We start from the raw sequence: 17,703 nt of genomic DNA, 5'->3' as shown, positions 1-17,703 counted from the left end.
CAAATATGACATTAGAAAACAATGTCATTTGTCTTTGAATACAATGAGTGTGTGGGCTCATTTGCCCACCCCCACCACTACTATGTGAAAGTGAAGCAGCTCAGTTTTCATTTTCCTTTCCTCTCAAAATGCCCAGAGGGACCATATTTTTGTTTAATAACCTTCAGAATGATTCTTTAGAAATCTGAGGCTATCAGAGTTTGAAGCAATGCGAAAATAATTGTGGATTATTATTGTATAATGATAGTGGCAGCTGGACTATTTTTTTTCTTTTTGTTCAGACTTTCTTCTTCATTTTCCCAGAAACCTTATATCCCAAGGTTTAACTCAGAAGCCAATCTCATATAGGTGATAACCTTGCCAGACATGCTATGTAATATAATTTCAGACAGCCCCTTAACTGTTCTTTGGAAAGACCCTAGGGAGTGAAACAGCCTTATATCTAGATCCTCTAGATAGTATTACTTTTATTTATTCTCTGACAATGTGTGTAGGTAGTTGTATTGGACATAAAGCAAGCATATCTCTTAAATATCATACCTGTGAACTTAAGTGCCAGTTTTTGTGTTTTGTTGCCCAAACCCCTGCTTATCACAAAAGAAAAAATCTGTTACAGTAAGAAACTACTAAATGAATACTCATTTTTTTCAAGTCATTTTATGCACACGTGTGTGCATGCATGTACACAAGTCTGCAGAGCTGTGAGAGTCAGCTCTGATTCTACCTTTGTGCGAATGTTTAGGATATATGTGTGGTGAGCAGGAGTGGGGGTGGGGAGGAGTAGTAGAGATGTTGGGAAAAGAGAAAAGTTCTCTTAACAATTATTTACATCATTGTCCTCACAATTGCCTTGACTGACAGATTCAGAGTTTAGATGATAAAGTATTTTTTCTTTGATTATTCAACACCACCTCACGCTGTCCCCTACACCTTCTCTTGATGTTTGTATAGCTTTTGGCCACCACTTTGGCTGAACATTTGAGATGAGTGGTAGACAAACTGGAACCATATCTAAAAAGTAGTCTGAGAAAATTCACAAAAGGCAAAGCCACTTGGCTGAATATTCCTACATACTTGGTTATTGCTGTGTCCTTGTCACTCTCTGAAAAAGTGTTAATCAATCTTTTCTAGAGAAGTCCAATCCGAGGGGTGAGACTCTCTCATATTCCCATCAGGAGTATAGAAAAATTGTCTTCCAAACCCAAATAATATAATCTGGTCATATATCACTGAATTCAGAAAATAAGTGGGTAACTGCTGTATTTCATTACTAGAACAAAATGTGTACTTATTTTACCTAGCTATATTTCTAGAGAACTGATTAAGCCTAATTTTCTAGACCCTTTGCCCTCATCCCCACCCACCCAAATGGATCTCTTGATTATGAAGAGGGAGACTCTGGAATATTAGCATTAGTTTTCAACTATAAGAAATGATTAATAAAACCATTATAAACTACATTGACAACATAAAATCCTACATGAATTTTTAATAATGCCTAAGGCTCCCTTGTAGTATACTATGTTGCTAAATGAACACTATTCTCTTAGGACTCTTTGAAAATATCCCTGTCAAATAGAAAACAAAAACAAAAACAGGGCTTTATAATGGTATTTAGCAATTTTTAAGATTCCACTCTACCTCTTTTGCCCTTTGGGGAGTTTGTATGCTTTTCCATTTTTTTTTTTTTGCAAAATATCTCTATAAACACTTTCTGCACTTGGGATCAGGCCTCTAAAGTAGGTCTTAGGCTAATAGTTGTGATATTTTCATTGTACACACTAAGATGCATTTGTGATTTTTTTTTCTGATCATTGACTTAACTTTAGATATATATTATGAAAGTTAAAGAGGAGTACAAACAATGTGAAAGTACTAACTTGCCAGTACCAAGACTTGATGAGAAGTTTAATTTTTTGCTTGTAAATATTTTCTATGCAGGAATGCAAGCCAAAAATGTGGAGAAGTATAATAATACAGAAAGGAAACACTCTTCTAATCCAAGAAGTTCAAGAAGAAGATGGAGGAAATTATACTTGTGAACTTAAGTTTGAAGGAAAACTTGTAAGACGAACAACTGAATTGAAAGTTACAGGTAAGAATTGGTTCCACCAAATTATGGCAAATGAAATTTTAAGTATAATTTGGTATGGGAAGAAGTTGTTTCCAAAACAAAGAATGAACTTGCAGTGAATTTAGAATTGGCTGCAAATCAATGGTTGGAAAGCTTACTTTTAATACGCTGTACTGATAAACTATATGTAGAATATGGGCAATTGATTTAGGGAACATGAGCCTAATTGCTGCATATCTGTTCTCTGCCTTTATGAAAGGTTCTTTACTCTTCAAGATATCATTGACTGTTACTAAGCATCTCAGAAAAGATATTCTGGAACCACTTCAGAATGTTGACTTAACCCATATGTAGAATATCCTTGTAGGTAATGCCTGCCTGCTTCAGACTGAGATTCAGTCAGGCTTTTGGAATGACATCCTTTTGGACTGCATCCAGAATATCATTTATACAAAATTGCTCATAAATGACTGATGTTATTGTGTGCCTCTAGTGATTCTTAAATGGAGCAACTCCAAACAAATAGTGTGTATGTGTGTATTTTAAATCTGAAGCAAAAGTAAAGTATAAACTAGTAATTCTACTCACACCAAATGGAAGAGAGAAACTCAGGATATTCTTATCTTGTGGAGAATGTTAGAAAGTAATTTTTAGGGACATATGACAGAACCTAATACCATGAAAGGTATCCCTGATGATGAGTGTGATGCACCCTAAAAAACTTCATGACAAAAGTCTACTTGCTATTGTTCCTAAGCAAACCTTACCTAATTTTTTCTTCTTTATATATATGTTAGATTGTGTGTGTGTGTGTGTGTGTGTGTGTAAGTGTTCACACACGTTTGTATTGTGGCTAAAACCTGAGCCATAGTAAAATTTGACATTACCCAGACAATTGTAATATTGATTGCATTAATTAATTAATTTATGGCTGATGCTCTTGGGCATTACCTTTTTAACTATGTAATGTTCACATCAGCTAGTTGGTTAATTATAACATATTCACACTAATGTTAGGAATACAGATCCATTTACTAACAATAACACTTGTTGAGTAAGTTCATTGCTGTAACTCATATTTAATTAAGTTTTTGATCCTTGAGAGTCAGAAGTTTGCTCTGTTTTTTTTCAAAATTCTGAATGTTAACACAAGTAATACAAAATATTTTATTAGAGGGGCACTTGGGTGGAACAGTTAGTTAAAAGTCCAACTCTTGGTTTTGGGTCAGGTCATGACCTCAGATTTGTAAGATTGAGCCCTATATCAGTCTCTGAACTCAGCATGGAATCTGCTTAAGTTTGTCTCCCCCTTTCCCTCTGCCCTTCCCCCACTGCACATTTTCTCTCCCTTTCTCTCTCTGTCAGATAAATAAATATATATGTTTTAAAGATATTTATTTATTTATTTATTTATTTATTTATTTATTTGAGAGAGGGAGGAAGAGAGAGAGAGAGAGAGAGAGAGAGAGAGAACACTAGCAAGGGGAGTGGAAGAGGGAGAAGCAGGCTTCCTGCTCAGCAAGGAGCCCAACATGGGACTTAATTCCAGGACTCTGTGATCATGACCTGAGCCAAAGGCAGACACTTAAATGACTGAGCCACTTAGATGCCCCATAAGTAAATATTTAAAAAATATTTAATTAGAAACTAATATACATATGCTTTAGTTCATTTTATATCCTAATATATGACAGTTCTACTTAGTCTGAATTTGTAGAGTAACTTCTGTGGAGGTTTGAATTATCCTTTTGATTAGAATTGCATATCCTTTCCTCTATGAGGTTTCATAATAACTACCCTAAAGTGACAAACCCAAATAGGAAAGATCTGCCTTTGGTTGATTTCTAGTTTCATCAATGTGAAGTAGACTTCCTGTATCATTCAAGGATAAGAATCAACCAGGCCATTATACATCATTAATAAGTGATCTGACCATGCACAAATCCTTGCATCATCATTTTGACTACAGTCACACAATCTGTATCAGTTGTTTGCGGAACACTTCCATTGGGAATTATTTACGAAAATCTGTAGCATTATAGTATTGGGTTTGGGTCTTAAATTGGATCAGAGTAGAGTTTACACTAAACCTCTTTTATGCTTCCATCTAATGGGTTATGGTGACAACACATTTACTTTTTTAGTTTCTTTTTAGATTCTGGAAAAACAGAGCTAGAACTACTTCTTTTGGGTATTTTATAAGGTGTTAATTCACTTGCCCTAAACTTTTAGTATAGTTAAACTATGGATTTAAAATTTCACTTCAACTCTACCTCCCAGAGGTTTTCAAACTTTAATGCACATCAGAATCATGTGGAGGGACCCAGGTGGGATAAAGATGAGGTTCTTTAAATACAGGTTCCGTCTCCCTCCTCCAGATTCTAGTTCAATACATTAGTAAGAATGGGAACTTGCTTTTTTGTCCAGGTAATTCTGTTGTATGTCTTCCAAGGATTATGCTTTGAGAAACAATAGCTGAGAGATTAATGCTAAAGAAGTCACTCACGGGTTTGATTTTCTTGTGAGCATGTTAGTTCACATACACACACACCAAACTCATTTTCATAGGCCCACAATTGTTTTACCTAACTTCCTAAGAGCTGTCATGAAAATATGACTCCTTGGTCACCAAGGGAAATCTGTCAAGAGAATATGGGGATGAAGCAGCCTCACCTACTGAAACTAATTTTTCATTTATCGTTTGAGGAAAAATATACTGAGTATGTATCACATGCTGGAGAAAAAAATAAGTAGTTAATAATAGTTAACAATTGTCCTTGGGTCAGTTGTCATCATTCATATAAGAAGATATCAAGTTTATGTATTTATTAACATACTTCAAATATTATGCTTGATGTAGAAACAAAATGGCCTCCTGGTACAGAGATTTAAGATGTTGCTCTGTGAAAATTTATTTTTAATTTTTTTTTAATTTTTTTTATTTTTATTTATGATAGTCACACAGAGAGAGCGAGAGAGGCAGAGACACAGGCAGAGGGAGAAACAGGCTCCATGCACCGGGAGCCCGACGTGGGATTCGATCCCGGGTCTCCAGGATCGCGCCCTGGGCCAAAGGCAGGCGCTAAACCGCTGCGCCACCCAGGGATCCCTTATTTTTAATTTTTATATAAGTTATATTGTGCTTTGTATGTTTGGAATTACAAAGCAAACAGCTTGTCCTCTTGTGATTCAAAATATAAGGCTGAGATTATTTAAAAAGTAACCCACTCTTGGGAATCCCTGGGTGGCTCAGTGGTTTGGCGTCTGCCTTCCGCCCAGGGAGTGATCCTGGAGAATCCCAGATCGAGTCCCATGGCAGGATCCCTGCATGGAGCCTCCTTCTCCCTCTGCCTGTGTCTCTGCCTCTCTCTGTGTGTCTTTCATGAATAAAAAAATCTTTAAAAAAATTTTTTTTTAAAAAAAGTAACCCACTCATACTTGTTTTCAGTTTAGCAATACACAGGCATGGAATAGGTATTTCAACATAAAATTAATAGGATTGGTTAATTACAAAATTATGTAGATAGAAGTTCTTTAAAATTGTATATTGCAAGTATGCAAACCTTAAAAGATAATCAAAATTTTAAGAGGTTACTTTCTGACCATTCTTTTTAAATTTATATATTTGAGAAATATTTTTCAGTAAAACAAGCAGTTTTTTTAAGTGTGTAGGTGCTACTTGCTTTAAATAGATCAGCTATAAAAAGATCCAGATATTCAAAACTGATGAATTAGAAGGTAACCATTGGTCTTATGAAATTATTTTTTTCCATATAAAAGAATTTGTCATAGGATTTCTTTAAATAGCCAGGTTTCCTACTGCATTAAAATAGGATTTGAATTAAATGCAACTTTTCTGGAATACTTTTAATATATAAATTATTGCAGATTTGTATAATATTATTGTGGACATTTCTTTTTATTCTTTCGGAGGGTTCAGATGAATAGGGAAGTGTTTAACAACAAATAGACATGTACATTAGTGTGTTTAGGTCATTTGTCAAAGATGCCAACAACTAACAGTTTTATTTCCCATAGCATATTGTAGGTGGCTCTTTGTTATTTTAGAGAAATTCTCCCTTTATTCTCACATTGAATTTTGTGCAGAGGGCTAGTTGAAGTGGTAAGAAGAAAAGGGAGTGTTGATTATATGATAGTGAGAATATAGAACAGGTGATAACGGAAGAAGAGGAGTGGGAGAGTAGAAAAGATAATGTAATAGGGTCTCTGGGAATTAGAGGAGACTGTCTGCCTTGAGAAGGTCAAAGGCAGTCAAATTATAGGGGCTTCCCAAAATGAATACAAGCAGGAAGCTGGCACTAATTAATTGTATTGGAAGATAATTCACCATTCACCTAGCAAATCATTCACAAATGCATGATTTTATTCAGCTTTTTAGAAATGTACTTGGCTACTTAGAAAAAACACTAACCTGTTCTTTGGTGAATATGCAAATAATATCCATCCTTCTGATCATTGTAAACAGCTCTAGAGTTCCAGATTTGGGACTCTTCACATGTTAGGTTAATCTCTTAATCTGTTTGTGTCTAAATGCCATGGCTAGAAAGAGAAGTTTATTCTATGGATATGTTTCAAGGATTTGCTGCTAGGTTATTATTAAGCAATAGTAGCAACACAATCTGGACACACAAAGCTTGGTAAAATTACAGAGTGGAAATTGGGATCGGTTTTTGGTGAAGATGCTCAAATGCATGCCTTCAGTAAGTGCTTTTAATTTCACTTTGCCAAGTTATAACTAACTGTAGTGCATTGTTGTACGTGTCATTGAGACTGCATAGCTTATTAGAACAACCCTCCTCTGATGTATGGCTGCTATTTACACACAGAGGAAGCAATTCCACATTAGGCTTGAAATCAGGCTTTTCCTGGCCCTGGCTCTTTGTTTCTTTATGCCTCTACTGTTAATACTTAGACATTGGGGTGAAAGTGGGATTAGGAAAAATAGTGGAATGTGGAAATATGGTGGCAAATTGAAGGAAGAAACAGAATTGAGATTCTGACTGAATAATGGTAATATAACAGAACTATGTAATAATCATAATAGGGACACTCAGAGAGCTAATATCTATTGAGAGCTTTCTGTGTGGCAGACATTGTGCTTTGTGTTTTTCATTCATTTTCTCATTTAATCCTCAGAACAATCGTATGAGGGTAAATGCTGTTATTGTCCCCATTTTATTGAGAAAGAAAATTTAGGTGAAGTTATGTGCCTTAGGTCACATATTTTGTAATTGGCAGAGCATGGATACCAATCTAGGTCTTTCTGACTCTCAAATATAACTTTTTACCCACTAATAAGCACAAACCATATAATTTCATTCACCAAATATATATTACATACATTGAAAAAATATGTCAAAATATTGATTATAATGCTCATTATTCCACTATCATGTCCTTTCTGGACATTAACTATTTGGTCTTCAATAATTTCCTATAGGAATTTGGATACCATTAAAAAGGATACACTTAATATTTTGGAACCTAGTCCTTATAGCTCTCAGTGGGCACCTTAGATCAGATTAGTAGAAATGGGACACAGAATTAAATCTGAGCTTAGGATGGTGGCAAGAGAGAAACAAAAAAAAGCGTGGTGTCAAAAAAAGCAAGAATGTGCAGAAGATGGAATTTGCCAAGCTTCATATTTTGGTACCAAATGGCCCTATTAATATGGAAATCCATATTGAGAAAAAAATGGATTAGTGAGGTTCACTGTAGTTATCATAATTATTTCAAGCTAGTTGAAGTGAAGTGATGGAGAACAGTCTAGCTAAACAATGTTGATTCCATTGGTAAAGAGCAGTCACACATAAATCGGTGCCTATTCTGTGCAACAAGGAACATAGGATGCAAGTTTCTTAATGTGGTTCTGAAAGCAGACAGGTAGAGACAGAATTATGTTCTCTTTGGAATCTGTGAAAATTTTAATTTTTTTTTCAGTATAACAAATAGTGTTTCAAACAGTGTTTCCAAAATTTGTTCTGTGGAGCTCCAAATCTAAGAGATGTTAGTAGTTATTTCTGAAAGAGAGAAAGGAGAAGAGAGGAGAGGGACAGAGAGGTTTTGTGGCAATGTGTTTATCTGCTAGGTCAAAGTTAAACAGATTTCTTTTTTTGCAAGGCATTTCAGCACATCTTAGTGCATATCATATTCTAATATGTATTAAGGGATGAAATATAGTTTAGGACATTTCCTAAACTTGTGTGATCACATAACATAACCTTCCCCTGTCCCAGAGTAAACTGTGGCTCAGAGAGTTTAAACCATTTTTCCTGGGGTGGCAGATGGTGAATGGCTTGGCCACGACTAGAACCTGCATCTTCTGATTCCTAATATAATGCTTTTTCTATCATATCCCATTGTTACTCTGTCTATAGTCCCTTATTCCTGGCTTCTGGGCCAGAAAAAGAGGAAATGCATCCACAGGAGGACTCCAAATTGGCGACTTCAGAGCTCAGGTCTAAAGATCCCTGAAATAACCTATTATATAAAACGTTCATTTGCCAATCCATCATTTTGGCTTAAAGAAGAAATAGCTGAGATTCTGTTACTTCTATAAAAGGAAAAGCATTTACTGCTGATGGTTGAATCCAAGCCAGCAAAAGGGCAATGCCCTAATCAATAGTCAGATGCTTCTGGAAGCTAGGCAAGTCATGTACCTGAATGGGTGCACGAAGCAACACAGAGAGGCAAGTTGGAGAGTATTAGAATCCCTGACTCAGCCCTAGCTTGTTTTCATGTAAAATTAAGGATCCAATCCTACTAGGCTCTCTAATTTTTGAAGAGATCATAGGAGTCTGGATTTTTATGTAGAAATCTCTGGTTTGTTCATCACTGTAGTGGACTAAATAAATAAAACATGCCTATATGCTAAATTCAGTTTGGGGGCTGCCTTTCTGTGGCCTTTGCTTTAAAGAGTTTGGTTCAGTAGTGCTTTTCAACAAGTGAGTGACTGTGTGGCTGGCTCAGACTTGGCTCCACTATTTTCATCTCCAGCAGTGAGTGGGAAAAAAAATACAAGTGGCCTGGAGAACAGCACTCAAAAGCCATCCTAATCACACCATCCAGCTGACTGGTCAATTCTAGCAGAGAGTGAAGGGCACAATTTATGGATGCAGTACTACAGGAGGGGTATTGACAAATTGATCACCTTACAGAGAAGAGCAATTTAAGTGATGAAGCAAGTTCATTTCAAATGTTACAGATAAATGAAAAGCCCTGGGGATGAAGCACCCACCTTGCAGCTGCTCCGAAGTAGTGCAGTGTGAAGCACTGAGGGGAACAAGTCATTAGCATATGTTCTCTCTCCTTCGTGTTCTGAGCATCCAGTTAGCATGATCTGAATGTCTGTGTCCTGATTATCATGTGAGAATGTATCTCATTTATACCTTCCATATGACTTAATGAGGAAAGCCCTCAGCAGTCAGTAGCTCTTGGCCACATTAAGGAAACTTTCACATGACTGACTGTGCATTTCATAATTGACTGTTCTTTTGTACAGTCGCAGGTACAAAAATCTCATGACCAAAACCAGCTTGTAGCAGCTCCTTTGCCTTTCCTCTGAGGACTACCTTTCCCTGCCTGGGTGACCCTGGCCTTTCCTAGCCTGACCAGCCCACTGAGAATGACATCTTTGTCCCTTTTCTGATTCTTTCAAATGTCCTGATGTCCTGTCTTTTCGGTAGCCCATCTCCTCAGATTCTTATTTTCTGCTGGAGCTCATCTAGTACCTCAATACGATGAAGAATTCCTGACCAATAATGGCCCCCAATGCTTCCCTTTACAGCTAACATATTTGCAATTTAATAGATATTTCAATTCTGTAAATCATAGGCATGACTAATGGTGGGAATTTCTGGCAGCTTTGCAGTGCCTTTCCCAGAGTGTCACAATTCATACCCTGCAGGTGGCTGTTTTCTCCCTCTGGAAACAAGGTCAACTCTACTCATGACCTTGGGTGACTAGGAGGAAAAAAAAATCCTGCTTAGAATTAGGTGGAAGGAGGGAGGGCCTTGAGTATCAGTTTAAGGAGTGTTTTTTTACCCCTTCCTCTTCTGCCACTATTGTATTGTACTTCCTTTTTACCCCCTATTGCTCTCCCCACTGCTTCAACCTATGACATAGGGCTATCTGTTAATGACAGACAAGCTCAAAGAGATCTCCAGTCTCTGTCCTAGGGAAATGTTTGCATGTTTCTATGCCTTATAGGGAGATGAACAAATACTATTCACTGTCCCATCAGCAGAAAGCTGGTCTTTCTTCTCCGCAAATTTCCCTGGACTGTGAGAACATTCATTCCTGTGGGTTTGTTTCATAAGTAGGTGTGCAGGAGACCTGCTTGGAGAGATGAGAGTGAGCAAGTTAGAGCACATGGCAGCAGGATATGGTAAACGTGCCCAATTTCAGGTCAGTTCCGCTCAAGTGGCTCTCTTCCATCACCTGAGGTGATCGTTGACTCCTTGGCTGACTCTTCTGACTTGAATTAGGGGTGAGGGAAGGGGTTCTTGGGAAGGAATTGTGGTGTGACTCCTAGGTGTAAAGACCTCTGAGATTCCTGGGCACAGATTTTTCTGAGGTCCACTATGTTCATTTGTGAAAGTCTCAGTCAGCTACCTTATTCTTCTCCATCCTGAAAGCAGTGGTTTGAGCAAGCTAAGAACATTTTATCGAGCCACCCTTCTAGAGGATGAAAACTAGGAGCTTGGTATGGTGAGAGATTAGCCATGAACCAGATCTAACAGAATGGAGCAGATGCTCAGAGGACAACCATTTATTGGGTCAGGTATTGTAGTGTACCATCAGACAAAGTTCACAACAACCTTGGAAGTTTGGAGATATTTCTTCTATTTATAAGGGTAGAAAGGGAGGCTCAGAGGGGATAAGTTACTTGTCACATAGATAGTAAGTGGTGGAGTTAGGATTCAAACTAACATTTGTTCCAAAACCTTGCTCTTAAAAGCAACCAGCTACAAACCACCTGCATGGCTCCTGTACACAATAATGCTCAAGAAATGTCGCTGAGAAAAATTACTTAACTTCCCTGAATTTCAACTTCTACATTGGTAAATTGGGGCTAAAATGTTCCTTTCCTTCCTGCTTACTTGCCTGCTTCACGTTCTTTCATTCCTCTTTGCCAAGCCACATTTGTACTTCGGTACTTCTTCCACGAAGCCTTCACAGATTAATCTCATTTATGGTCACCTGTTTCTTTCTTCTAAATTCCCTTGGCAATTTTGCAAAAGTTTTCACCACACTGACACTAATTCATAATTAATTATCTTGAAGTACTTGGTGTAGGTTTTGTCTCACCAAATAGATTAATGCCCTCCGCATTCTATTGTTTCCCATACAAAGGTTTACGCTAACATTTAGATACAACATATAATTATGGAGCTAGGAGCTAGGCACTATGTTTTCACATATGTTTCTCATTTAAGCATCTCAAAATCCTGTGAGGTATTGTCATTTTAGCCCCACTTTACTGTTGAAGTTGAAGTTCAGATAAATAATTTTTCTCAGTGTTCTACTGTAACTAAATGATAGCACTGCAATGAAGGTTCAAGAGGTGGTAATGGTTTTCTCAAAGCCTGAGCCCCTTCCGCTAGCAAATGCTTATAGAACTATACGTTGTTCATAGTACTATACTCTGATTTGACTATAACAAATTTTGTTATGTGGAGATGGATAAGACCTTTTGCTGAGAAAAATGGAGGAAGCTGTTTCTAAGAAATTTGAGCTGAACCAAGCATTTAATTCTTAAAGAAGACCCGTGGAAAACTGAAAACTTGATTGGCCCCCTTGGACTTTGCTTCAGAGTCAGAAAAACATGATTCAAATCCTTAGTATGATAGTAGCTGTGTGACTTTAAAAAAATTTATTCTTCTGAACTTCAGTTTTTTTCCCCATGCAAAATGGGGAGGTGTTACTGTGTTCAGTGGAGAAAATATACAAAAAGCACTTAGAATGGTATCTGGGAGATATTAGGTATTCAAAAATGATATTAATTATTGTGATTAGCATCATTTTTATCATTATTATTAAGACTGGAAAGCTTGCAAAGATGACCTCACAGCCATTTTACCACAAGAAAGCAGTCTAACAAATGGTTTAAGACAAATTGCTATTTTTAATAGGGTGCTTTATTTACAGGTGATGAAGTTTTTTTTTAAAAGTAGGAAGTTAACCAGGGTCTATGACAAACTCAAGCAAAAGGCTACAAACATAGGTATTAGAGGCCAAACTGTTTCATTCAAGGATATGCAATCATGTGGAGTAATTCGTCAATTAAGGTGATCAGAGCAAATATTGTTGTCCGTATAAATGAGCTTTTGCAGCCAGTGAGACATCTGAATGATGTGTGAACCAAGAGCAAAGGCTGCTGAGACAAAGCTGAGGTGGAAATGAGTCCTGAGGACAAGAATGTTAAGGAGAGTGGCCTTTTCCTGTCCAGCAATTCCTTGTGTCATTATGATTCATCACTGGTGGTTTATAAAGACAGTTAATTGTCTCCTTTGGCTGTCAAATAGGAAAATAATTCATCAGTTCAAGTCTATAAATCATTTCTTGGTACTGAGTGTACTTTATATAGCTGGAAATCTCTTCATGATTTGGCACTGTGTTCCAGTGGGGATCCTGAGGGGCAACTGGGAAGCACCAGATACAGCAGCCTAAGTGATGAGTTGCATATACATAGGTCGGCAGCCAGGGAAAGTTGATTCCTTTCTGGGGCATGTTGCTTTGATTTTGTCTGACTGGTTAGGAAAAACACCCTACCCTCCTTATGTGCCTGGCATATAGTAGTCACTTAATATATTTGTTGAATGAGTGAATTTAAGTGTTTTGTGTATTTTGAATCCTTTGCATCAGAGCTCACCTACAGTGTCTGATGACTCTCTCCAGTGTACTCTGGGAAAATGAGATTAAAGAGGCAGTAATAATTATGCTCAGAGGATATGGGGTCAGGATACCCTGACTTGTTTGCCCAATTTGTATGCTCAGGACATCACAGCTTCACTATAAACTCTGGCATGAAAGTTACATGAGAAACCATTGGACTTCTATTTTTTCCTGATCAAAGCCTTTTAAAATAATAATTTAATCACCTAAACCCCCTTGCTCCTAAGATCAAACACCTGGTAGTATCTATATCTTCATTTTTTTTTAGAGAGGGAGGGGGAGGAACAGAGGTAGAGGGAGAATCTTAAGCAGGCTCCACACCCAGTACAGAGCTGATCCAAAATCTAGAGTCAGATGCTTAACTGACTGAGCCACCAGGTGCCCCTATATCCTCATATTTTTTACTAGTAAATTTGTCTTCATGATACTAATTAGTGTACCTCCTAACATATGAAGTAAAAGGTGAAAAGAACATTTTAGGATAAGTGAACAATTTATTTAATTTTGTGATTATCAACCTTGGATCCACAATTAGTATATTTGATATTATCTTCCTATTCATCAAATACTCATTGTGCTGGGTGACTAGAGGTGAACTCTATTCTAGAGGTTACAAGAGTTAATAAGTTAACTTTTATTTTAAGAGACATGGTTGAGCTTATTAGTTGTAGTGAGGGGTAGGGAAAACAGAGATTAAACACATGGATAAGTATATAATTAATAAATGCAGTAAGTGATAAAAAGAAAAACAACAGACTGAAAAGTAGGTAGATCCTTACTTTATCTTGGATCATTGGGGAAAAGTCTGCTTGAAGCAAAATAACAGTCACACTGGATCCTGAAGGTTAAGAAAAAGCCATCTAGGTGAAGAGTGTACAAAAAATATTTCAGAGAAAATAGATTTTTGGCCATGAGGTGCCAAAGATCCTTGCAAGCTTAGGGAACAGAAAGAGCAATGTGGCTAGATTATAGGAAGTAGTGGGGAGAGTGAGGCAAAATGAGATTTGGAAGGTAGACAAGAGCCAGATAACACAGTACCTTAGAAGGTTTTGGTCTTTATCCTAAGAGCAGGAGGACATCATTGATCAATTTTCAATAGGAAACTGTCACATTCCTTCTGACTTACATGAAAAAAAAGTCTCCCCCTGGATGGTCCAGGGAGAACAGATGGAAGGAGGCAGAGAGACAAGTTAGGAGGTTATTGTTATATCTCAAAGAAAGATGATGGTGGCTTGAACTAGAGTAGTAGTAATAGAGATAGAAATATGTGGGCAGATTCAAGAGATATTTTAGAGATAGAAATGATTGGACTTTTTCATGATGATTCCTAGATTTTTGGTTTTAGTAACAGAGTAGATAGTAGTGCTATTTACTAAAATGGGGAAGACTAAGGGAGGCAAGATTTTGTGGCAAGATCAGATTCTGTTTGGGCTATGTTTTATTTGAGATACCCATTAGACATCCTAGAGGAGATGCAGAGTAGGCAGTTGGATATATGAGCCTGGCATTCAGAGAGAAGTCTGGAATATAAATACAAATTTTGGAGCTGTCTGCATGCTATGTGGGGTAGGATACAATGAAGTATTAAATTCTGTGGGGCAACTGATATTACTATAGGAGATAAATGCAAACTGCAGCTTCTAGGCCTTTTAAAAAATATTTTATTTGTTTATTCATGAGAGACTCAGAGAGAGAGGCAGAGGCAGAGGCAGAGGGAAAAGCAGGCTCCATGCAGGAAGCCTGATGTGGGACTTGATCCCGGGATTGCGGCATCATGCCCTGAGCCAATGACAGACACTCAACCACTGAGCCACCCAGGCATCCCTCCTAGGCCTTATATTACATATTTTCTCTAGAGGACTATGACAGTGTAAGAAAGCTACTTGTCATGGTTTTCCCAAGCCTCATCAAATTGTTAAATATCATGCATGATGTTTGTACCTATATTTTTGCTGATATGTGGAGATGACATCCCACATTTAACTGACATTTGAATCTCTCAGTGCTAGAGGAATATAACTAATGACATACTAAATAGTCACTATTTATTATATATGTCATGCACCAAATATTAATCACTTTAAATACATTTATTTCTAATCATTACCATAGCTCTAAAAAGAACAGGACTCAATTAATGGATAAAGAAACTCAAATTCAAGAAGTTACATGACTTTCCTAAGGCCACCCAACAGGTATGCTCAGTCTTTCCCTATTCCAGTCCCATACTTTGGGAAAAGTGACTCTAAATTTCTTTTCGAAGTTCTTCCATTTTCCTAAGCCTTTAAAACCAAAGAAAAAGGAAGAGAAAATTGAGATATGCAAACTTTCTGCTAGATCTCTTCAAATTTGAATAAAAGCCTGCTAAGTTGGATTGTTGCAAGGGCCCTTTTATTTGATTTCTGGTGCACACATACAACCTGCTGTTCAGGTACCCATTGCTTTCTGGTTATCATTCCTTCCACCCAAGGTTATTGAGATAAAACTTATGTATGAGCTCGCTGGTTATTCTGAAGCCGACTGCCTACCTAGACTAGCAGCTGCCTTCATACCCACTGGATACCTTGTTCTAAAATCTTAGTTTGAAGACTACTCCCAACAGGAGGATGAGTCCCTGAGAGCAGTACAATGAAAGGAGCATAGAGCCTGGTACATAATCAATTCACTGTAAATGATAACTACTATAAGTATAATTTTATCATCTCATTGCATGATAACTTAAAAGCATGTGGAATAGGTGTTAACCGTTTTACTCATGAGGAAATCAAGACTCAGCAAGCTTAAGTAACTTGCCCAAGGTCACACAGCAAATAAGAGATTGAGTTGGTATTTGAAAGCTATTCTCTGTGATTCCTCAACTTATAATTCATGCATTCTCAAGTTTAATGACCAAGTGAATCCAGGGGACTGTTAGAGAACACAGGAGGGTAGAGTTATATAGGCAAAGTAGACTTGATTATTGGAGGGCCTTGAATGTCAGGGAGAACAGCCCATATTCTTGGAATATTTGGGAAGATGTACCATGGAAAGTTAGGAGTGTTCCTCACTGATAAATAAGGTCCAGCTTCTCACCATTGGGTACCTGTTTCCCAACTGAAATCCCTCACAAACGTACATAAACTCTGCTCCTTCACCTATGCCTATTAGAGCCCAGAAGGCTTTCCTTACCTTGTGCTGTCTGGTTTGCACCCCTGTCCTTGTAGTTCCTCATTTTAACTCAATTCAAGTTAAGATTTTTTTCTGAATCTCTTGTCTCTGCAAAGGCACTATCTATGCTAGTTGCTGCTGCATTGATTGTTGGGGGCATGCAGGTGTGCCTCATTGAACCAACTGGACTGTGTAAGTCTAGGAATGGGGAAAGCTAGGAAGAAAGATGCTGGAGAGATAGCCAATGTCATTTTCTTAGCACTTCTTCAAGAGACATGTATTTACCCTGTCCTGTAACCAAATATTCTCCAGTTCCCAGAGCCTTTTTAAAATTTAATCAATGAATTTCTACTCACTTGGGATTCTAGCTACATAGACTTCGGATTTACCCAATAGCATTTGCAAACAAGACGTAGCTCCAAGAGTCGATGAGAACTTGAAAGGGACTTTGAAGAGCATACAATCTTATAACCTCATTCTGTAGATGAGGTAGCAGAACTCGGAGAGGTTAATTTATGTGCCCCAAAGATAGTTTGGGAATAACTAAGCTGGGGCTTTTCTTGGTACAGTGCTGCTTTCCACCAATTTCTACCACTCCACACTGCCTTTCTAACTGAGTCCCATGTCTGGCCTTAGAAGCATTTTTATGCCAAATTTAATCGATGTCTTCATTATAATTGAAATATTTAAGTCAAATTAATGTAAAGCCTTCAGAGAGTTCTGCTGATCTGGTTGATAAAAGTCATTCAAGCAAAACTGTGGAAGTATATGGGATTTTTGACATTTTCCAGAAACCATTACCTTATATTCTTCAATAACTCTCAGAATTTATGATAAAAGAAGACAATTTTAAACTAACCTTGGCAGACTCCATATTTGTCTCCTTTTGGTTGGTTCATAAGTCAGTTTTCTAATCCAGAGGTTTTTTTCCGATCCTCAAAACATGCATCCTTCTTCAGAGTTGATATGTACTGCAAAATCACCTCATGAACTACTTTGTGAGCATTAAAATCTATTAGCAGGGACAGACCAGGAAGCAGAGCTGAGGAATTACTCTAGCAGCCTCCCCTCCTCAAGGTAATTATGGCAGAGTGGAAATAGTATTGGATTTAGTAAGAAAGATTTGGTTTAAATTCATTTCTTTGCCACAAACTCAGAGTGACCCTAGGCAAGTTACTGAACTTTGCTGAGCCTCTGTTTCTACATATGTTTGCATACCTTTGTCTTACAGGGTTGTTGGGAGAATTTGAGATAACAGAGTAAATGACAGCTATTTCTGTTATTGCTATTGTCATTATGATTATGAGTTACCACTCTTATGACCAGTCCTACTAATAATAGTACTACCAGCGCTGCCACTATTACTATCACTAATCTACTTACTAAATTGCAAAGGAGGAAAAAAATCCCCATATATATGTGAGCAGGTGAAATCAGCTCAAGAACAGAAAAGATTTGAGACACGGTAAGACAATGATGGAATAAAACAGTTTGTAATAATGTATCGGAGCTAGAGAGTTCAAACAACCTATGAAATAAAAACAATACCTTAGTTGAGTAATGGA

General features: G+C 37.4%; 1 protein-coding gene across 1 annotated transcript in view; it reads left to right on the top strand.

Annotated features, from left to right (window-relative positions):
* IL1RAPL2 (interleukin 1 receptor accessory protein like 2) overlaps positions 1-17,703 on the top strand; it is a 1,262,761-nt gene that overhangs the window by 694,918 nt on the left and 550,140 nt on the right. Inside the window, exon 5 of the mRNA XM_077887847.1 lies at positions 1,942-2,095. Coding sequence (XP_077743973.1) covers positions 1,942-2,095 — 154 coding nt within the window. The remainder of the gene's footprint in view (positions 1-1,941; positions 2,096-17,703) is intronic.

The sequence above is a fragment of the Canis aureus genome, chromosome X (assembly GCF_053574225.1).
Source record: "Canis aureus isolate CA01 chromosome X, VMU_Caureus_v.1.0, whole genome shotgun sequence".
Taxonomy (NCBI): Eukaryota; Metazoa; Chordata; class Mammalia; order Carnivora; family Canidae; genus Canis; species Canis aureus.
This window is presented reverse-complemented; position numbering and strand designations above follow the sequence as displayed.